General features: G+C 38.1%; 1 protein-coding gene across 1 annotated transcript in view; it reads right to left on the reverse strand.

Moving 5' to 3' along the window:
* Positions 1-4,274: 4,274 nt before the first annotated feature.
* The window catches only part of ENPP1 (ectonucleotide pyrophosphatase/phosphodiesterase 1), a gene marked incomplete at its 5' end in the record, with an annotated part of 35,590 nt that continues 16,456 nt past the window's right edge, over positions 4,275-23,408 (reverse strand). Inside the window, 14 exons of the mRNA XM_009083538.1 lie at positions 4,275-4,442; positions 5,223-5,379; positions 6,166-6,298; positions 7,336-7,416; positions 8,369-8,504; positions 9,270-9,412; positions 12,252-12,303; positions 12,810-12,985; positions 14,826-14,913; positions 17,637-17,706; positions 18,790-18,917; positions 20,048-20,079; positions 21,696-21,827; positions 22,950-23,058. Of these exons, the coding sequence (XP_009081786.1) occupies positions 4,275-4,442; positions 5,223-5,379; positions 6,166-6,298; positions 7,336-7,416; positions 8,369-8,504; positions 9,270-9,412; positions 12,252-12,303; positions 12,810-12,985; positions 14,826-14,913; positions 17,637-17,706; positions 18,790-18,917; positions 20,048-20,079; positions 21,696-21,827; positions 22,950-23,058 (1,605 nt within the window). The remainder of the gene's footprint in view (positions 4,443-5,222; positions 5,380-6,165; positions 6,299-7,335; positions 7,417-8,368; positions 8,505-9,269; positions 9,413-12,251; positions 12,304-12,809; positions 12,986-14,825; positions 14,914-17,636; positions 17,707-18,789; positions 18,918-20,047; positions 20,080-21,695; positions 21,828-22,949; positions 23,059-23,408) is intronic.

Genomic DNA, 23,408 nt, shown 5'->3' on the forward strand with positions numbered 1-23,408 from the left:
TGGTATTCCTCTAAAATCTGTTGCCTGGCTTCCATAATTATTTCAAGTTTGTCTGTGGTGTCCATAGCAGCCTTTCCTGAGGCTCAAGGCCAGTGTGGTGACTCACAGTGGTTCAGTGAGGGACTCCTTTCCAAGGGAGTCTGAGTCACAGGATGCCAAACTTGGACTGGTTTCCTGTAATATAGAGGTTCCCAAGCTATGGTGATTGTACTGCTCACGGTACGCAAGCCACTTCAGCATGGTGCTCCAACACATCCCAGACACTGCTGCAGGGTACACTGGGGTACACAGGAGGTGTTGATGCTCCTGGCAAACAATAATATTTGGATGTTTCTGCACTCATACTGACTGTCCCTGAACTCCTCTGAAGGGTAAAAACAGTTTACCACAGCACAGCAGTAAAAGCACTGAATATAGAGCTCACCATGAGCCTTGGGCTGACTCATTCTTTAGTGGTGCTGCTGTGGGCACAGAGTGTTACGGTAGGTGCTCTGTGACCCTGCAGCAGAAGTTCCTTATAGTGCTCTCAACTCCTGAGCATCCACTCTGGAGTGGGCAACACATCCTGACACAGGTGCCTCCTCCCCTGCAACAGGCTTGAGCTTTGCAGATTTTGGAAGAAGGGAGATCAGAAAGAAGTTCTTTCCTCCTAGATGAGCATCCTAACCTCAGAGTCACAGATTTAGGCTTTTATATTGCTTTTTCTCTTCTGGTCCTCATGAATCTCATTTTCCTGGAAAAGTTCATGTCTTCCCATCCAGCAGAGAGGTAGCTACTCCCAGCTTGCCAAGTATGGTTTATAACCTTGTATTTAAGGGATAATTTTGTACTTTGAATCTCCTCAGACTAAGGAAAGGCAGGATCCCAGGCCACCCACTCACCAGATGACACAGGGTGGCCTCTGGCAGGTGCCAGTAGTGGATGGCTGTTGTGCACTGGGCTGGACACAGTGGTTTAGTGGATGCTGGATGTGTCAGGAAGAAGTTTACCAGAACAGGCCTGTCTGAAATACAGGCAGTTAGATGTTGTTTCATTTTCTTAAAACACAGTGAATCCTGAGGTAAGAAAAAGCCCATAACACACTGGTCAAGCAAATTACCACACAGTTACTGACAGTAGCAAACAGTGATACAAATCTGTACCACCTGAATACCTCTGAAGGCACAACTTCATGTGCATTTTTTTCAGCAGCAAAACCATCCTGAGATGTCCTCTTCCCAGGTACATTTTAAGTACCCACTGCTCAGGTACATTAAGGCTTGCTTGCCCAAAATCATTTCATGACCCATTTCATTCCTTATGTAACCAGCCCACCCCACTGCTTAACTCATCCCACAGATAAGACAGCCCATGCCTAAACCAGATGTCTTCTGTTGCGACTTCAGGCCCTTTTTCCTTTCTTCCTGAGCATAATGTCACAAGGACTAGGTTAGCTCTGCCTACCCTGGAACAACCTAACATCTGTGAAGGCTCATATTATCCTTTCCTCAGACATCCTTTCCTTAACCTAAGCTAACATCATTGCTTAGGAGTGGAGATGGATCGGAACCTTCCCTGTATCAATAGGCACCAACTGCAGCCTACAGCATCTCCCGATGCCTTTCCTGAGAAGGTCTGGTGACACAAGACACTCCTAGGCACATCCAGACTGTTCCTCCACTGTCTTTTTCACTTGAAAGTAGGCCAGACTACACAGCAAAGAAGCAGTTACATTGAATAATACTGACACTCATGTCATGACATGGTTGCTATGACACCTTCCAGCTTCACCTACTGAGAATGCTTAGTGGAGCTATACCATACATCAGCTGAAACAGAAAACATTATACATCCAGGTGGACAAAGCTGTAGTTTCTCTTCAGAACCAAGTTGATGACTGTAGCATGCTCTTTGGGCTTCAAAAACACTACCTACTATCTGCCATCCTGGGGTATCACCAGCCACTGACTACCAGGACTAGCACCAACATTTATTCACATGCCCTGATACAGTGATAAAAATGTTTCTAAAAATCAAAGATGAAGTAATTAAATCAGCAAAAAAATGTTTACACTAAGATTAAATCAGGATAACTGACTTCCTTGTCAAATTGACTTGTCAATTTATGGCAAAGTCACATCCCAAACCTCTCTTAGCCACTACCCTCTCTTGATCACCATAATAGCTTTCACAACTGCTCTCTATTCCAAAATCCTCCCTAGGTCAAACCAGCAGTTATCTGCTTGGAGCCTATCCTGTTCCATTTTTATCCAAGAGCTAGGCTAGCCCTGCCTCTTAATTGAAACTGGCATCACTTCACTTTCTTAGAATTTCAATCTTTTGTGTTTACATTCAGGAGACAGTACCTGTTCTAAAACAATTTTAAAACAGTTTGACCATCTCTCTTCCTACCTTCCCCTTCCAATAAATGAACTAACTAATGTAACTAACATTCCGGTTGAAGGAGAGGTCATCTCCAACTCAAACAGCAGGGATTGAAGCAACCCCCTCCCCACCCAAAAATAATGTGGAATAGTGCTCTGTATCTGCACCAGTGTTTAACTAGTCAGTAGCATTTGGTACAGAAAAGGTCATGAACAGTGAAGTACTTCTGACGCTTTTATTGGTCACAGGCAATGTTACAAAGCAGTTACACAGAATAATGCTGTCACAGTCCTATAATGTGAGGTTGCTACAACACATTTAGATTTCACACAGTGAAACTACTTCAGGAAAAATAGAAAAATCATGCTCATAACATAAGACTAAGAAAACACATTTGGTTAAAAGAAAAAATGGTCCCAGGATTTTAGCCTGCTCAAACTGAAGTTAATGACAAATCTTCCTCTGACTTCAGCAGGCTTTGAATCCAGCCTTCAACATGCTCTGACCAAGCAGTAAGGTAAAATGCCTCTCTGCTCAGTCACAGGCTCCTCATTCTTCTGACATACTTGTGCGTGATGTATTTTCTTCTTTTAAATGAGAAGAACATAAATGTGTAATTGACTATGCCAAGTTTTATACATAACAGAGCCAATTTTTGGCCATCAGCTTTAGAGGGTGGGAGGAATTACAAAGGTGATAGCATGTATACTGGAAAAGGAGGGAGTTCCTACTCCTGAGTGTCTGTAGCAGCTGTTTGTGTACTCTGAAAGCTTCCAAAAAAACCTCTTTTGTGCTTCTCCAGAATTTCAATCTGGCAGCATCTGCATTCATGATGGGTAACTTAGGACAGCTGGAATTTGGATGACATAGCACTAGGACCTACAGATGCATCTAGAATCTGGTCATTTGCTGCCAATCAACAATTGAACTATACTGATGAGATGTGCCCTTAGAGAAGATCATCTTACCAGCCTAACAATGGGCAGGAGTCTTAGTGCAAAATTACCTTTTTTGACGAAAATGGGATTTCAAAACCACAGCTGACAAAATCATGCACCAAACTGAGAAACATATCTTTGCTTCAATAAAGCAAAATCTTTTGATCAAATCTAAGTTTCGTTTGAAGTAAGATAGTTATTTCTGGGAGCTCAGAGATATTCCTGAATTAATTTCTTCTCATTTACAGGTGACTTGATGCATCCTGAACCTACTCGTTCAGAGGGTGCATGTACAACATGCAAATTGTGCATCAAATTCTCCATCCATGTTGGAGCCACCAGAGAGCAGCAACACGCCAAACCTTCCCATTCCCACAGAATTCCTGTAGCCAGGCACCTTTTCCGTGTTGGGGAAGTTTTAGTTATTGGTCTTACTAACCTCAGAATAGCTTCTTGCACCATAACTGCATTATTTTATGAGACCCAAAGCTCAATGCTTCGGTAATTCACACTTCAAGGAAAACTGGAGTGAGAAATGCTGCTATTTAGATTTCAATGGTCACCAAGAATGTAGTTCTTTCCCAGAACTGTATTCGCTAATGATCTGTAATTTTAAAGTAGAATATTGATCATAACATATGCTTTATCAACTTCTTCCTCTCCAGTGCATATCAAAGATAACATTTTTGTTCGTGTCTCAGACTGTGATGACCAAATGCTGTTAGCATCATAATGGACATGGTACTACCACATTCAAATGGGAATGACAGGAGCTGCCATCCTGTGTCACAAGTGTAGTCCATCAGGAGTCCCTGAGATACAAATATGGCACCCACTTTCCTCCCTACTGGCATTTTGGTCAAGAGTTCTCAATAAATGTTCCAGCTTATTTTAAAAAAATGTTTTCATTAATTAAAAACAGTCTATTTACAAATCAGTTGTGAAATGGATAACAACATTCTGTAGGAAAAATCAGGCCGTCTCAAAAGCTGGCAAATAGGTTTTTAACTGTAAAATCTCAGATACTGGCTGTTTTCTGTCTTGATAAAAGCTGAGTCCAGTAAGCAATTCTATATCTCTGATCCGAGCTGTATGAAACTTCATTCTCTCTTCAACCCACATGGACTCAGACTTGCCATCCTATTGGGACAGAGGAGGGGAAAAAAAAAGAGTTGTAAAACTTTTCTTCCTGACATACATCTAGTCAATTAACAAAAGGCATTTTGATGTTTTCTAAAGACAGAAAGCAATAACTCTTGCAAACATCTAACAAAGAGTGCTGGATTATAAATTGTTAGAATTGTCTGAATTTAGCACTTCCTGTTACTTCTTCAAGTATACAGAACTTGTAGCTGCATCAGTGGGGAACAGCAGGTGAAGTTCATCATCTATTCACCATCTCTATAAACTATTTGAGAGCTGTGCCTGACTTAGGCAGTGACTTCAGTAATTCTTTGTGGCAGGATAGGTCTATACACTTTCCACACTTTTTTCTGGTTTACATGGAGTGTAGCTATGTGCATTCCTATCACAATGCCAAGGTACCTAATCTAGAAGCAACCAACACACTACAGGAACATGTCTTTTCCTTGCAAAGCATTTGCCCTTAGCACTGACCTTTCATTGTGGGTGACTTCTCCTAGAAGCTCTTCATCCTTCTCAGCTGTTGACTGAGTAATTGCCCTACAGAAGTCTATGCATGTATCACATTGATGGTCTCAGCATACTCTGACTCCATCCTGCTAGCTATACGTATATAACTATATATTCTGTTTACAAAAAATATTCTACTCTCTCAAGATGATCATGATAGACTGGACAATTTTTACAGGCTTTAACTAGTTAATCACTGATACCACCCAAGTAAAACAAGCTCAAGCCTCACTTCAGATGTTTATTAGGACTGAACAGACTACTTACTGCACAGCTTTCACTGTTGTCTTCTCTGTGAGGTAAAACAAAAGACAAGACATCTAGAGACCCTTCACACTCCACAGGAGTTTCAGAAGTATTTTTACAACTAGTCAGCACAATGAAGAAATGGGTTGGAATGAGAACTTCTGAATTACCAGGATGTCTAAAATATAAAAGATCTTTCTGTAAATCCACCAAATCACACTTGCACACAGAACAAATGACAGCAATTGGCTGTATTCTGACATAGCAATTTTAGCAATCTGTCTATTTTGTCCAAAGAAAGCTTAGGTCTTTCCAGTTTACTATTTTGTAAATCAAGTTTGGCTTGTATGCTGATTTAAGTAATAAGTTTGATGAGGTATTACAACAAACTGATTTATCATAGAATTTTAGGGGTTGGAATGGACCTTACAGATCATCTAGTGCCAACCCCCCTGCCATGGCACATGAACATCTCCCCACTAGACCGGGTTGCTTAAGGCCTCATCCAACCTAGCTTTGAACACTGCTAGGGTTGGAGCAAACCCATAAAAATGTGTAAAATTTATCCGAAATAAATTTATCGTAAAAATGTGTACAAATCCAAAGTAGATTGAGAGTTCAGCCTGAGCCTAGAAAACCACCTGCCTGCTGGCTTGAATCAGTTTTGCTAACTAGGGTATTTATACACAACTTGTGGAACACTGCCAACTCAGGAAGTGTCAACTAAGCCATATGGGACAAGCCCTTGCCTTGTCCTTTCCTAGATGCAATGGCAATGTCCTAAGTGTTTGGGCTAGCAATATTCTTTAACATTCTTTCTTGGCCATTTGTCTGTCTCTGAACTTATATGACCTGCCAAGGGCTCATCTCCAAAAAATACTTTCCTTCATCACAAGGATCATAATTACTTTCAGACCACTAACGGAGGAAAGAAACAAAGTATTAGAATGTGAAAGGTTCTCACCTTTTCACCTCTTCCAGAGTATCATAGAGCCCATCAGAGTTGTAATCAAACACAGGACCACTGACTACATTGATACCACTCCTAGCTGCAGCATATTCAGGTAGCAGGTGTTGATGAAAGTAGTTCCATAACACTGAAACACAGTCATGGGAGTGGGAAACAATCGCCAAGATAGAAGCTGTTAACACAACTCTGCAGAGTATTCACAGTGGAGCATAAACAGACATGATAAGCTATGAAAATAATAAATTATACAGATATTCACTATTTTTAAAGGTTGCATCTGAGCAACAGCATGCACTGCAGTATCTCCAGGCACTGTACTTTGACAGTCATCCCAACCACAAACCTGATAGAGGTATAGTGATGCTGTTCCCTTGGGTTTCTTTCCTTGGAAACTAAATCATGGAGAGGCTAAAGGAGGAAAAGCCAGAGAAGGCCATGCCTGCCTGTGTCTTGCCCCACTTTCAAATTAGCCTGGTTAGCTTGTACACCCCACACCTATGAGCTGGTAAGTATTTTACCAATAGAATATTTTTAATTACAGTTAAGAGTTGACCAGCATTCCATTACAAAACAGAACATCTCTTTTGTCCAGAGGAAGTGCCCTGGTTAGCCTTCTTTTCACCAGGAATATGCTTGAACTTCCCCAGCCAACCATTCCATGTTCCCCCTCACTCAGGAAAGCTCAGATCTTCATAACTTCTACTACAGACACGAATATTTTCCTGTTTCCTTAATGACTGAGACCATAGATTTCTGCATGGAACCTAATGTAAATTTACAAGACATTCCTAAACTGGAAACTAATTTAACTCACATAATTATGTAGGGTATCTAGATTCTCTGGAATAAATTTGGTACAAACCCCTGCTGAGGTATGTAGGAAAATGCAAACAAAAATGTCAGAAATTAAATAGAGACACATATTATTATCCTATGTAATGAGCCAGTTGATTAGGAATCATTAGCTCACAATAGCAGACCTTTTTCACAAGAGTGAAAATCCTACTTCAAGGAACTTTTCATTGAGGTATGCAGTCACAGGAGGTCTTATTTTGCAGAGGCAGCTGAACCAGGGTTCATTTTAATGGTTTGGAAACAAGCAAAAAATCATCAGTATTTCTTATATTCAACTGTGCACACAAAATATGCATCCAAATAAAATACCTTTAAATGCAGGATACATTGGTACGATGTTACTGGTAAGCAAAGCATCATAGTGAGGTTTCTTTGCATCTGTCATAAAATCTAAACCAAAATCAGGCAATTAATTAATTGGATTTATTACTTTAAACTTGCATTTTCATGCTTTTAAAGATCAGTATAATAACATGAAGGTAGAGCTGACCTAACTTCGCTTTCAAAAAAAACTGACATGAGTCTAAGTGCTGACTTCAGTACATGCTGGATTCCATACAAAATAAATAATCACAGTGCAGCAGCAATTGCACTTGTTAGATATTCAGCTGGCAAATTTATGTGAGATTTAAAATATCAGGTTTCTGAAGTGTGGGGAAGGGAATAAAACTCATGAGTATCAGACAAACTTGTCCTGACTAGAGACCCTAGGGCTAAAGACAGGAGCTCTATTGGAACTTGGCAAATGATGTCTGATGTGAATGTTTGAATAACCTACTACTTGATACTCTGTGCAGTAAAGTCAACATAAAATCCTTCCAAATCAGGTCAGCAACAGTTCACAAACAATTTATCCACTTATAAACAGCTAAGTATTTTGCAATACATTTGGGAATCAGAGCTATGTTCTTCAGACCAATGCTGAATTGCGACACTAGAGACCACATATGGCACACAACAGTGTATTTCAAATAGAAAATAAAGGTAGATTTTTAATTAATAAAACATCTCTAAACTTTACTGTGGGTAGCTCTAATACCTGCTATATACAAAGTGAATTTGCAATTTACCAGCTTGCCTGGTTTTACTCAATGTTTACATGTTCCTCTCAGTTTCTTCTATGAGGTGCTGCTGTAGAAACCTGATAAGTTTCAAAACTTTCAGGATGTACTGAAGTGCCCAAAATGTTTTTCTTTCTCATATGCTGAAGTGAACTGCAACAATTCAGCAACTACTTCTTCATACTATGATTAGTTATCAAGAACAAATACAGAAGACTACACCTGCTATGTTACATATTATTTAAATCAGACATGCTACACAGTGAAGACAACGCACTTACTTGGAGGAGTAAGGAATCCGTAAGTTAGGCGAGGATGATTGTTGTAGAGCAGACATGTTTGGTTATGATTCTGTGAAATACGAACATCTCTGTGTAAACAGCTGGAGGTATCTTCTGTACCAGAAACCCATTTGTCCTATTAAACAAGAAAGTATCATTCTTAAAAAGCTCACATCCAGTAATTCTCTTGGTATGAGGGAATGCAGAACTCTAAATATTTAGCTGCAACTGCCTTTAATGGTGTGAAGGGACTGAATTAAGATGCAAGAATTGTTCCTGTTCTGTCAGTGGAAAACAAGCCCTCCCATCCACTTCGCACATTTTGGAAATAAATTGAACAGAACTGCAGCTCCAGCACAGGTTTCCCATGGAGTCATAGCTTCCTTTTGGGCATCCACCTGCTCTGGTGTGGGTCTCCTCCATGGGCTGCAGGTGGATCTGCACCCACATTAACCTCTATGGGCTGCAGGAGTACAGCTGCTTCACCATGGTCTTTACCGTGGGCTGCAGGGGAATCTCAGCTCTGGTGCCTGGAGCACCTCCTCCCCCTCCTTCTTCACTGACCTTGGCATTTGCATAGTTGTTCCTCTCACATTCTCAGTCCTCTTCTCTGACCACAGTCATATCTGCATGGTAACCTTTTTTTTTTTTCTTAAACATGTTATCACAGAGGTGTTACTACCAGTTCTGATGGGCTCAGCCTTGGCCAATGGTGGGCCTGTCCTGGAGCCAACTGACATTGGCTCTGCTTGATGTGGGGGAAGCTTCTGTCAGCTTCTCACAGAAGCCACTTCTGTGGCGCCACCCATCCCACTACAAAACCTGGGCACACAAATCCAATATACTGACATTCAAGCTTTTTACTTTTCAAGGTTGCTTCTAACTTTCTTCATACACTTACGTCTTTGCTAACAGTGTATGCACTCCACAGAGACATCCTGTAATCCTTGCTGTATCCACTCACATAGCGGTAATGGTAAAGGAGGCAGTAATTGTGTTTCTTCTGCAGAACCCTGGGCCGTCCGTAGGGTAAGGCAAGTTTCTCTGTCTTCTTAACTGCAACAGAAATAGAGTGTACTACTTTTCAATCAACATTGGCTGTTAAGTATCTTCCTCTTTTATCCACCTAAGGTTGCCTTAATTTTCTATTGCCAAAAAGTCACAGTAATGGAACAAAAAATTTTCATTCTTGTATCAAAGACATAGCTTCTATGCTAAGGCAATAAATTAAGTGGCAAAGCCACTATACAGCAATCATTTAAGCCTATCCCACCCAAGTTAAACTGACATTTAAACCAAAACATTTTTCCAAAGGCAAAAAAAAAAAAAAAAGCTGAACCTAAGTTGCAAAGTTAAAGTCTTTGTTGACTTTGTGTTTCAATTTAAATATATAATGTGGGATCTGCTCCTATGTAACATTTAGATGGGAGAGTAACCAATTAACCAATTGTGGCAATTTGAAATTACTATTTTACTAGAAACCACAAAGTCGTACGTGAAAGCAATATTTAATACAAATATTTAATACACAGATCTAAATAAACAACAGTGAACTACTGGCTGGATTTTAAGATGTGCAAGGACTCACTTTATCATGAGTGTGATAGTCACAAAACCTTCCTTATCCCTGTCTCTCATGGGCCACGTATTTTTAAAGTTTGTATACAGAGAAAGATATATCCAAATGTTTTCTGTATGATGCTGCACAGGAGTTTTGGTGGACCCTTACCTAAGGCATTGTCAGTTTATTGACAACTACTGCATCGAAAAGAAGAGTGAAACCTGTCTTTTAAAACTGTCAGAAGAAAAACTGTAGGAAGTGGGTAAGTGGGTAAGTCATTAGACAGAAGCTGAAAAGTAAAGCTGAGTTAGCAGTAGAATTACTTTAGAGTCAATACCATTTACCTTATAGTAAAAAACCCCAAAGAAGTAACAAAACAGAGTCACAAGAAACATGTGCTCTTGCAATCATCTGCTGCAGTCAAATGTCAGTAGAAATTTTCAGTTTTTAACCCCTAAGGTAGGCTTCAATTTCATCAAAACACTGAATATTTAATTTTTTTGACAAGTGTAAACAAATAGAAATAAGGTTTTCGAGTTTAGGGTACCCTGAAGTAAAATAAAAACTGAGGAAAACTAGCACATCATGGAAATATTTTGAACTAACAGAAATACAACTTCACCTTTGAAAATGCAAGTATTTTCAGTCATTACATGGCTAGAATTATAAAGAGTGTGTTAAAGTATATTTTCCATTAAATAGGTCCCTACCACCCACAATACAACTACAATGACAAGGCCACTGTTTTAAATGGGGAAAGAAATTGAGCAATGAATGCTGCAGGTTTTTTTCCACAGACATTTCACAACAACAACAACAACAAAATCAAGATTATGATAGTTGTTTCTGTGTCCATGAGGGAAAAACAAGTGGCTTTTTTTTCCATAAAACTAGAAATGCAGTTAAGATCTTCTTGGTCTTACAGGCTGTCAAGTCATGACAATCAGTGAGAGAATATACAAACTGAGGTAACTAAAACTCTAAATATTCTTAAGGAACTTCTAGTCTGGTTACTAGAATTCTTTCACCTGTGATAATGCTTTTTATATCTAATTAGTGCTTAATTAATACAATTCATAACAAAATTACTGCTACAAAGTGCAGTATAAACCAGGTCTCACTGATAATCCATGAAACCACTTGCACTTTCCACTTAAGGGAAGGCACATCATATCTTTCTAACTGGGTTTCATTTTGTTCCTCTCGTGAGTGTTACAATACTGAAAGACATTTTTAAAGGGTTCTGAGACACATTTTAAAATTATGTCCTGTCCTCAGTGGAAAACATTAAAGAAAATGATATCAACTCTTTGTTCCAGGACAAACTACGCAAATCAACAGAAGCCTTAGATCAGCCCTGAATAAGCAGCAAGCACTGACTGGATCCTGCCTGTAACTGGCATCTATGTCCAGTTTGTAATAGTGAGCTACAGTGAGGTGTTACCAAATATAGTTTATTTGCATAAACCCCCCAAGGCTTCATGAGCACACATGCATATGAGGCAAGATCTCTATCAGCCTATTTCTTTTTCTGACAGCCTAATCTTCCTGATTTCATCTTTAAGGCATTAGCACCAAGGGCTGCATTCCATTTTGACTTACTGTTTTCATGATTTACTTACTGTTTTACCTGCTTCACGCTCAAAATAGTTTATTTTGTTTATGAGTCATGAGCACATCTACAGCCTCACAAACTGTAGCTCAAACATGGCATTTCAAAGAATGGAAATAAAGGAAGAGTAGTAAAAGAAGCTTAAGACCACATAAACAACTCAACCATGTGAAATACTCCTTATGCTACCTTAAAAGTATGCTGCCATTATGATATCAGTATTTGCACTGATTTCTTATCAGGTACTTTTCCATACACCACTTTTGCTTCCTATTCTGGAACACTCATTACTTCAATGCTAGAAAAATCAAAAGTACAAGAAAACACATATGCCATAAAGACACACACATAAGGATACACATTTATTGGAGAACAAATGGTTCAGTATTCAAAAACCTCAGAATCATAAAATGGTTTGTGTTGGAAGAAACCGTAAAGATCATCCAGCCCAACACCCTGTCAAGGGCAGAGACACTTTCCACTAGACCAGGTTGCTCAAAGTCCCATCCAACCTGGCCATCAACATTTCCAGGGATGGGGCATCCCCAAATTCTCTAGGCAGGACTATAGTTCCAGCAAGTTTTTCAAAAAATTTTTACATCAATTACTTCAGAATTGCTCAGAAGTTTAAAAATATAAAATGCTTGCTGTCTAGTAATTATTATTTTGATTAGATTTTTAAATTTTACATTATTATCTAAAGCTCTTACCTTCTGTTTCAGTGAGATTTAAACGCAGATGAAAATCCCTTATTGGCAAGCCCTATAATTATAAAGCAAAAGCAGTGAGATTCTACAAAGCATATTTTCAGTCGGTACTACAGTTAAAGTACTGAATGTAACATCTGTCTTGCAAGTTATACCTATACAGAATGCATTGACATGTACTGGGAGAGCAGCTACAGGGAATTTGCAGGAACAAATTGGGTTTGCCACAAGCAAATCTACAGCCTTGAAAACCACAGCCCAAACAGAACATTCACAGAAGAGAAACTTCAACACAATTAAGCCAAGCAAGCCAGAAATGAATGCTTTCCCCATCAAAGCTTTTGTGGCATTTTTCCAGGCTCTTCAGAGCTGAATGTGACTTTCCATAAGCCAACTGCACAAATTAATACACAAATACAGGCTAGCATACACTAACCCCAAGCAAGATTTGATTTTGAAACCTATAGTAAGGGACTGTGAAACTATCTGGAGAATGCAGAGTTTCACTCTGAATACAACACAGACTTCTGCCTCCACAACTTGAACTGTGTCAATACTTACCTCTGTCCTGCAGGAGCAGCCAAGGCTCACTGAAAAGGCTCTTTGTCCCACCACAGAGCACTCAGAAGGATGGCTTGTTTCTTTGGGATGGTGGGGGGTGTAAACAGGGTTCCTTAAGAGGTGGTTTAGGCGTCCATGAGTTCCATTGTTTGGGGCTGGTTTCAGATCAAGCAAATCTATGACAAAATTCAAGTGATAATAAGAAGAGAAATACACTGCTAACTGTATTGTGCTTACAAGTGCGTATGAGTCAATAAAGTTGCACTGCTTGCTGCTCTAACACCCAAAAGGGAAAGCAATGTAACCACTTTTAAACGGACCACATGTTCTTAGCTGGGGCTGAGGATGGTATTGTCTTCTTGTAAAATTAAGTCACCTCAATTATATCTGACTTTCAGATAACATGATGGATTTTATACATCCTATTCTCCTAATTCTTTCTGTACAGGATGGAAGAAATCTAGACCTCAATGAATGCACTTAAAACATCAGATCTCTCGCTGAACTCACTTCACTGTGATGACAGTAAGGACTCTATCCCTCCCACACAGCATATACAGAACAGTTCTGGGGGCACAAGAAAGTATTTTGAGATCTACCCTGACATGAGAAGGCAGCAGAGCATAGAAGGCTGAGGTAGACATGCATCCTGTTTCCTATTCCACAAAGAATTTGAATACATGGTTTAAATGTGATATGCTTGAATATCACCACGATGTCAAGCATTTGGAGTGCTCCCATTAAGTATTTTCTGGATCAAACCCTTTGATAATATTTCATTTCTCACACATGCCACATAGGTTCTAGCTAGAGAGAGAAGCAGGCAAGAAATAATGTAAAACAGGTGAAGACCTCAAGGGGAATAAATGAGTGGTAGATCTAGTGATAGACTTTTAAAGAAACCATGAATTACAGAATGAAGAAGGCACAAAGGGACAAGGAGTCACAGTAACACTGTGTTTGAAGAGAGGGGAGGAGGGAAAGGGGGCTGCAAGGCATCTAGTTTTCAGAAAGAAACCACTTCTCTGGTGCAGTGTGGTCTGCATGATATAAGAAAATAAAGTGAAGAATATCTGTATATGGAGTGGATTGTCTGCAATCCTCAGATACAGAAGCAGACAGCACAGAACAGCAATCAATCATGAATTCTAGAGTGACACCACAGAGAGGGGAGAAACTGGAAACCTGATTATTGCAGAGACAACTAGCTCTGGAGTGAGACTCCAAAGCAATGGGACTACAGACTAGCAAAACAGTTACAGTCCATCAAATGACCAAAAACCCACCATATTTGCAACACCTGTGGTAACAGACAAAAATGGACAGGAAAACATCCAAACCTAATATTAAAAGATACAATACGTAAATTGAACAAGTGACATGTAAATGAGCAATCTGGGAGAGAGTTTACTATATGAAACAACTAAACAAATAAATTTTATTTGAATTAAAAACCTACTTATATTAAGCAACTAAAATTAAAAATATGGTAAAGGCAAGAAACAAATAAGAAAACACATGCCAAAATCCAAGGAACCATTCAAGTGCATAAAAAGCAGAGGGGGTGACTGAGCTGCCTGGCAGCTGCACCCATACCTATTACTATGCTTGTTATTTATGGTTCTGCCTGAATAATGTCACCTGAGTGATTAATCTGATAAAGCCTCTAGTTAGATATGAGAGAGAAATATCCTTTCTTGATGGTAGAGACATAGTAAAGCAGCCAGTTGTAGTAGTGATGAGTCAAAGTGCAAGCTCTGGAGCACCCAGAGGAATAAACAGAGTGACCACTGGAAAAGACATGTACAAGATGGCCTGACCAGTAGATCCTAAATAGCTGTTAGTCATTTAGGGATGGACCTTTCTCAGAAAAACAAACAGCTTTTTATTTGAGAAAATCAACAAGTCCTAAGGACAAATTTTTAAGACACTTAAAAACCTGTTACTAGACAATTTACCACACCCAAAAGATATTATATTTTACTGAACAAAGATAACCCCATCAATTGTACTTACCACACATTAAATTATATACTTCAATGTTTTCAAAGGGATCGACTTGAGTACCAAACTTGAATCCTGGTCCAAAACCAATAAAGATAGCCTACGATTTACAGAGAAAAATACAGTGGAATTCTCTTTAAGACAAGTTGAAATGGAAAATATCTTCATACTCACAGGGAATTTTCTTCCAAGAACTTAGTCTTTATTCTATGTCATGATTCTATGATTCTATGATTCACTTTACCAACATAGTATGGATCAAGTCAAAACTATGTTTTTTGTTAAAAAAAGTATATGTATAAGAATAATTTTTAAAAAGTAGTAAAAGAGTATTAGGAAACTCAACTCCGTCTCATTGTTGCCTTTAGCCATTTATGAAGTCCCTTGCTCTTCTCTGCTTTTGAAGAAATTAAAGCTATTTTCTTAAATGCTTTAAGAGACTTAATGGAAATGTTGACCCAAAATAACTACCACATTTCATGTCCTGTAAACAATTTGGAAGCTTTTAACTTAAGGCTATAAAAACATCCCTTGGTAGCAATACTTTAAGTGGTTTAAGCAATGGCAAGATCGTAGGCTTCCACACTTGGCTTGCAGCTGTTCTTTCTTCTTCCACCAATTCCCAAGCTGTACTGGACCTGATCCAGGAATGCAGCCAGCTCAAAAAGCCTTTTTTTTCCCCTGCTGACTCTTTTCCTTCTGCTTCAATTCCCCAACCTACTTGACACTGCAGCTATGCAAAGTTTACACCAGCATACAGCAGAGTTTGTTGAGGAAATAAGTAAAAGGAGGCAAGAGCAACAAATGCTTAAACTCAACTGCAGCCAAAAAATGTTTTCAAACTTATCCTGAGATAATCACCTTATTTTTAATGAAGTGAAACAGATTTTACCCATGTGTGGTATCAAGATACTGAATGAGTGACGGATGCTTTATACTCTATAGCATCTTCCTGAGTAAAATCTCCTCACTCTTTGCAAACAATGTAATTGTCCCACATAGCTGTGTGGCAAAAATAGAGGCTGAAAACTCAACTCTAGCTTCTGGTTTTAAGATTAAAGCAAAACACAGGGTGTCATTCTGCAACTGTTGATACTGAAATCTGTAGGCTAATAATTTACTCAACAAGCCAAATTTGAACCAGATGAGGTAGGGACATGCAACCTCCTTTCTGTTGATTTTGGTAATTACTGAAGATGAAATTTATGCTGTTAAAATGTCAGTCATAAAAAGGATCAATTATACCTGTTTTAAGACCTGTTGGCAAAAAGTTTGAATAAAGTCAACCCACTGAACAAAATTTACAGTTAAACTGTAGCATAGAGAGAGAGAATGCATTTGGCATCACTGGCCTGCTGGCTGTGACTCATTACTAGACACAATATCCACAGGTTTTCCATTGTCCAATAGGGGAAGGAGAGTTGGCCTGGAGGGTTAAACCAGTACAAACTAACACTTTTTGTCTAACAGTTTTTTAAAAAGTTTGATGCCAACACTATAAAATTCTACAGTGCATGAAAAAACTAAGGCTTTTAAGAAAAATCTGTGTCACATGGACTATGTAGGTCCTCTCATAAAACTTGTTTTCAATAATTTTCTCTCTTTATAGATGTGTTTTCACATATCCATTGTAACAATTCCTAGTATCTAATGCCTGTTGTGAAAGTTCACAGATTTCCGGGGCAAACTAATGTACTCATAAATGACTTTTAAAAAAGTTCTCATAACCAAATCAACTCTTCTTTATTGCAGTTTAAGCCTGTTACTTCTGTTCTTAGGCAGCCCAGAAATCAAGAAGGAACTAGGCTTTACAGTCCAGGGGACTAGCTGGCTAAGGAACAACGTTCTGTGCAAAGGCCTGAGTGACACTGGACGGCAAGGCAAACATGAGCCAGCAGCACACCTTGGCAGCAGAGGTAGCCAAGAGCACCCTGTCCAGTACAAACAGAAGCTCAACTAGCAGGTTGAGTGAAGGGATTATCCCTTTCTACCCAGCAGTTCTTTAGGCCATATCAGGACACAGCATGTCCAACATAAGAATGACATCAATGAACAATCATCTCAAGTTCAGGGGAAGGACCCCAAGGTGGCTGGAGGCTTAAGTCCTTGCCCTGCAAAGATGAACAGGGCCTGTTCAGCATGGAGAAGACACTGTTTCAGGCAGAACTAGAAGCCATCCCCCAGTACATACAACAAGGTCATAAAGAGAATAGAACCATGCTTTTCAATGCTACTCAGCAAGAGGCAGAGAGACAATGGGCAAACTGAAATGAGAAAGGCTCTGTCTGACATGTTTTTACACCAGGACAGTCAGCAAGTGGAATGGGTTGGTTAGAAGTTGTGGAGCCTCTGCCCTTGGCAGCTTCAAAGGCACAACTGCATAAAGGTCTGAGTAACCTGGTTTGATCTCAGAGCTGACTCTGTTTTGAGTTGAAGACAGAACTAGAGACCTCCCGAGGTCCCTTACAGTCTGAATTCTCTTAAGATCTGCAATTTTTGTATTTGAGGATTTGATAAGTTTTCCCTTTTCCTGCTTTTAATGTTACAAAAAACCAACTTGACATAACTTTACACTCTTACTGGCGCAGTGAAATCTTTGGGGTAAGTCCTGCTGGTTTTTGACCAACTCTTACAACAATGGAATCCCACCCTCTGTAGGTTACCCAGCACATCACAGTATCAATCCTACAAATGTTTGATTTCTTTAATTGCAGGTGGAATAATGTCACAGATCTTCTGAAAAATAATCTTAACACCCACCAAACACGATATCCAGAAATAAAAGGAGCTAAAAAGAAGAGCTAACATAAGTTTAAGTCTCACCTGCATATTGGGGAAGCGATTGTCTGAGCCATGGAATCCACCTGTGCAGCTTTTAATCTCAAGTGGCTTTCTGTTAAAAATACACAGTTTATATAACTCACACTTCACAAATTGTATCAATATAAAGTACATTCAGTGATGCCTTGTTTACTTCTCTATTTAAAAGATTCTTAGAGGACTGTCCATAGGGAATAAGAAGTCTTTATAGCACTGGAAGATAATACCTTTAAAATCAGAACAACAGTTGTTTTCTCTGCAAATGTTATCCCTTTGGAATTCTCATGTGTCCATAAGAGTCATTTAAAGTCAGATAGCAGATGACACATGAACAAAATATTTCTTCCCAGGATAACAGATTTTCACTTCACCGTCATTTGGGTAACCAAATTGTACAGTACTTTACATAAGTAGATTTTTTGTTGGTTTTGATTATTTTAATTAGAAACCCTAATGTAATTTAGAGCATTCAACTGGGCATCTTACAGTTTAATAAATAACAAACCTCCAACCTATGCTGGGTCCACATTTTATTTAAACTTATACAGTCTAGTAACCCAAACCTGATTAGCACAATTTGCACATGTTTATGGTGTTATACAACAAGACTTATTGGTGACATGGACTGAAAAGCTCTTTCATGATGAAAGTCCTTAAGTATCATAGAGGTGTTCAAAATTATATTATGACAGGACATAACACTATTCTGGGAGTTGTAAACTCTTTTGTCAAAACATGTAAGGTAATTAACAATGGTAGACTCAGTAAGTTCAATGCATGCCAGTGGATCGCTCACAAAATTGATTCAACCATGTAATTATTTACATGCTTTGCTTTCATTGACTCCCTTTGGAAATACCTTAAGCATGACAAGGTGTGCTCAAGTATCTGACAATGGGGACCTTAGTTTCTGACCTTCACTACCAGCATACCCAGCGGGGAGAATATCTATAGCTGCCAGTTTAGAATTAAGCCTCCTTGGGCCAGCAAAACCTATAGAGATAAGCATGCATTCTCTTTGAAATGTCCCTTTGCTATGATTAACAAGAATATCACACTCCAATAGCTATCACTGAACTCTAAACATCTGAAAGAGAAAAGCTATAAAAAAAAAAAGAATTTGTTGCATAACCTAGTACTGAGAACTGCAACTTACCGACCAAGCTGCCACTGGGAGTCTAAATAAAAGTGCAGCGGTTCAATCCGGTCGTTATAGGAATAATGGAAACGCTTGGGTAGCAACTGTTTCATATAAGCTTTGAAAGGTTGATTTGGTTCTACGCACTGAAATATTGAAATGAAAACATAAAATGTAATTTCACCAAAATTTGCCTATGTCATTCACAATTCTTATAAAGCACATCAATTGCAAAGGGTCTGCAATAACTTCCAGTAAGAACAATATGACTCCATCAGGTTTGGAGTCACACAGCCTGGGACATAAATATGAATGAATACTTAAATAGCAAATACTGACTTGTTTTGTATTCAAGAGTTATTAGAAGAAGATCTATACTGGATTATGGACATAACTCACTTTTATTCTTACACCCTACACTTACACAGAACTAAACAATACTTCTTAGAATTAATAAAGAATTACACTAAGACATGAACATCATGATACACAAGTGGTAGGGGACTATCCAGTGCAATTATTCTACAGCTCTGTAATACAGAAGATAATAGTAATTTAAAGGGTTTTTAGATTAGTCATTCAGGGACAAAAATATTTTTTTACATCAACTACAATCCATTACTGATTTACAAAGGAAAAAGAAACCCAAACAAACAAAAAATCCCCCACCAAAACACAAAAATAAAACAAAATCTCTACTGTAATGTTGGAATTTTGGAGTAGTTAAGTCAGTGAATAGTGAAACTACATAGCTCTCACCAACAGCAGTGTCTGCATAAATGAGAGACAACTGGATTGCAGGGCAAGGATGAGGAGAACAGAAACCAGGGACAGGAGCAGAGAAGCAAATTCATTAAACCGGAAGTGACAAAAAAATAATTCAATATCCTCTCTCAAAGCTGCTTATCAAAAAGGTGTGAGCAAGAAAATCTTATGCATGTCTGGCATTGGAGCTGAGCTTTACACTGACGTGGCACTCAGCTAGTACGGTCCAGATACACAAGTTCTCCAGTTTGAAGAGCAACATGATACAGTTAGTGAAAATAAATGAACAGTAAGCCTTAGCACAACCCAACAATCATATGTCACCTTATTCAACATTGACCTTCCCTTATTGGAGGTATTTTTGCTATTGTTGTTAATCAAACAGTTTATGGAAAGTCATTGATTCAAAGTCCAGATGCTATGTAAGTACTCCAGCAATCAGCTGGTGCTATAAAATATCTGTAAATGTCAGTAGAAATTAAGCTAAAACAACAGATAAGAGAACACTTACTGTGAGGTTTCTGACAATGCCTTCATAATTAACTGGAAGAATCATATGTAAGTATTAGTCACCTAAGTTAAAAAAAAAAATCAGATGTAAAATGAAAGCACTTCCATCACGTAACATAATTAGCTTAGTTTCAAAAAAAATCTGGGCATAAGAAATTATTTTTCCAGAATGGAAACCACATAGAGCAAAATTATCACTAAACTGTCAACTTATTGCTTTGAAAAATTTTAGGTTTAGTTTTCGGTTGGTTTTTTTTTTTTTTTTACAAATTTAGTTGCTTACTTATGTACAGCTTGAAATGCTAAACTATATTAGTTAAACTTCAGTTAATACTACTAGTTAAAATGTTAAATGTTAAACTATATTATTCATGGTTAGAAAAATAATCCAAGAAGTAAGTTTTCAAAAAAAGGCAACTAAATGCTGTGTTAATCAGGCTGGATTTTTCCTGCTTGCTAATAAACTTGTAAAGAAAAAGAAACAAATGCAACTATCAGGACAGCAGTTTTATCTGGCAAGCATCCTTAGAAAGATAGCCAAATACAAGCTGGCTAAGGTTCAGATGCTCAGACTCGAGCTGAAAGGAACCATTACATCATGTAGTTTGACATTTTGTATAACACAGGCCCATTACATTTTCACACAGTTACTCTCTCCTGAGTCTGATATCCAACACTTGACATAAAGGATTACCCTGGCAAGAGAAGCATTAATAATTCCTGCAGAGGTGTATAAAGTTCTACAAAACCAGCTATGCTACTTCATTAAAAACATGCAGGTGTCAAAAGCAGGAGATACTCCACTTTTCTTATTCCTGAACTTGTTTCTCTAGGAAGAACCTGGAACTGCATTTGATTCCACATTCTCCAAGTAAACATTTAAAATAGTTTAGAACAGCATCAAGCAGTGAAATAAACATGACTTTAAGTCACTGGGGTTGAGGCCTAGAAGTTTTAAAGGGCACAGAAAACAATAACCTAGACAGAAAAAAAAAAGCTTACCCCAAAAAATATTATGAAATATGAAGGTAACTCCTGCATTCAACATTAAAAGGTACCAAAAACTGCAGGCATGAAATGTTCACATTATGAAAGTTTATGAATCCAAGTTGTAAGCATTCATTGATTTTTATTTAGCTTTATTATTTATGTGTATTTGCAGTTTACTCAATTGCTGTCAGACCTTTAGGCCATTTTTTTCCAACTAGGAAATGCATTGTAAGACTTAAAATAATATGTAAATGATGATAACATCCAATATTCCTCTGACACAGAAATATAGCAAATTTATACAAAAACTGGTAAATCAAGAAATGAGGTGAGACATGAGGGGAGAAGTTTTGGACTGCCTTGAGCACCAATGATCACATTCAAAGGAATGCCTTTCACAAGGCAGGAGCATTTGCTACTGGTCACTGAGACAGCCCATGAAAGCAATCTGTAGGATTCAAATACAATTTCAGCTTTTCAAAGACAAATGGTGTCTAAAAACACAGCTGCACTACTTCATATCTCCTCTCCATCAGCCAGGTTGTCCCTAGTTGACATTCACACAAGTTTACTAATGGAATATGTGGAGCTTAAATTTGTATTTATAAAGTACAACAACATATAGCCAAATAACAAAAGTCAGTTTAGCAATTACATACAAGAGAAATACTCATCTGGAACATTATTAGGTCTTAGGCGAGCTGCAGGACCAGGTACAACTATGAAATCTTGAACATTGTCCAGATAGTTGTTCAGATACACTGTTCTTCTGCAGCTCCCTGCTTCCATCCCTGCAAAAGGAAATAAATTTTATTTTAAAAAGGAAATATCAATGTAGATTAGCCTTGCTAAAGAGACAAGTAACTTAGTTGTAGAAGTCAAAAATGTAATTTCTCTGGTCTTTTTATCAGCAAACCCTTGACATCTGATCCAAGGAGACCACAATACTCAGGTATAGAAGAAAAATACTACACACAGATAAACACAATCAGCCATTTCCTCAGCTGAGAATGACTCTCCAATTGAATAGACTAATTTTCTTCTCTGAAGGGAAAAGAAATCTTATAAGCCTAAGAATAGTCATAAGGGTCAGATCAAATATTATTTTAGCCCATTATCCTAACTAATAATGTTCAGCAACGTGTCTAGAGAAATACCCAATATGCACAGCATTATGGACTGATCTTCCTCCCAGTGTTCCTAATCAGTTTCCAGAAGTCAAAGGGACTTCAAGTTGCTCATTGCATTTGAACTCTTAATAATCCTTGACATGTTTGCCATTCATTAATTTGATAAATATTTTTAAACCTGTATAGATATTTGGTTTGGATCATTCCCTGTGACAATGAGTTTTTCAAGTCAATTTTGTGCTGCATGAAAGCATGCCTATATTTTGTTTGTTGGGAAAAGAAGTAGGAAAGAAATGGTAAAATACGTAATTTATTCTAGAAATAATTCCAGATATACAGAAAAGCTATTAAAGAAATAAATCAAAGTCTTGCATTCACAGCCTTCTAATAACAGATAACAGAACTGATAACTGAAAGGAAGATATAGCTTGTAAATTCAGTTCTTCAGCAATTCACAAACTGTTGCTGTGTAGTGTAGTTAAAAGAGAATAAAATCAAATCTCTTTTTTACAGTTCACATTTTTTATCCTATTTCTTTTATCATCTGGTAATGGTCACAAAAGGAATTAGGCCTAAAATATCAAATTATTTATGTCCTCCACCTCTTCCTCCACATATAAAATAGTCTGATTATCTCTTATACCAGCTTGATAATATAAAACATATTATATAGGTATAGCTTCTTTGTTAACCTTGCCAGAAACATACAAGCATAGACTCAGAATGTTACTTTATGAAAGCAGTTCTTCAAAGTTACCATATATTTTATAAAATGAAATTTACCATGATCTGATACAAAAATAATGTTCACGCATTTATGCAAATTCATTTGCTTTAGACCATCCATCAGCATCCCTACTATGTTGTCCACTCTCTGCAACGCCTTAATGACCTTCAGGAGAAAAATAGGAATGTCAAGTAAGTGTTAAAAATACTCTTAAATTCTGGTAAATAAAAATGAGAACCTGTGGACTGCCTGCACTGTTCAGAGTTACCTCCATCTACAGAGGACTGGCTAGAGCTACACTATACAGCTCTTAGCCCATTTTTTTTCTGGACCCCACATATTTTAATGTATTAATTCAGTTGCAGATGCTTAAAACAACCAAGAAAAACCACACCAAACAAACTCACCAAAACCCACCAACACCCCAGATTATAACCAATGAGGGTAGGTTTAAAGTAAGAAATTGAGGATGTTTGTTTCATTACCAGGGGCACAACCAAGGACAGCCAGGAATG

This window comes from Acanthisitta chloris, unplaced genomic scaffold (assembly GCF_000695815.1).
Source record: "Acanthisitta chloris isolate BGI_N310 unplaced genomic scaffold, ASM69581v1 scaffold15521, whole genome shotgun sequence".
NCBI lineage: Eukaryota > Metazoa > Chordata > Aves > Passeriformes > Acanthisittidae > Acanthisitta > Acanthisitta chloris.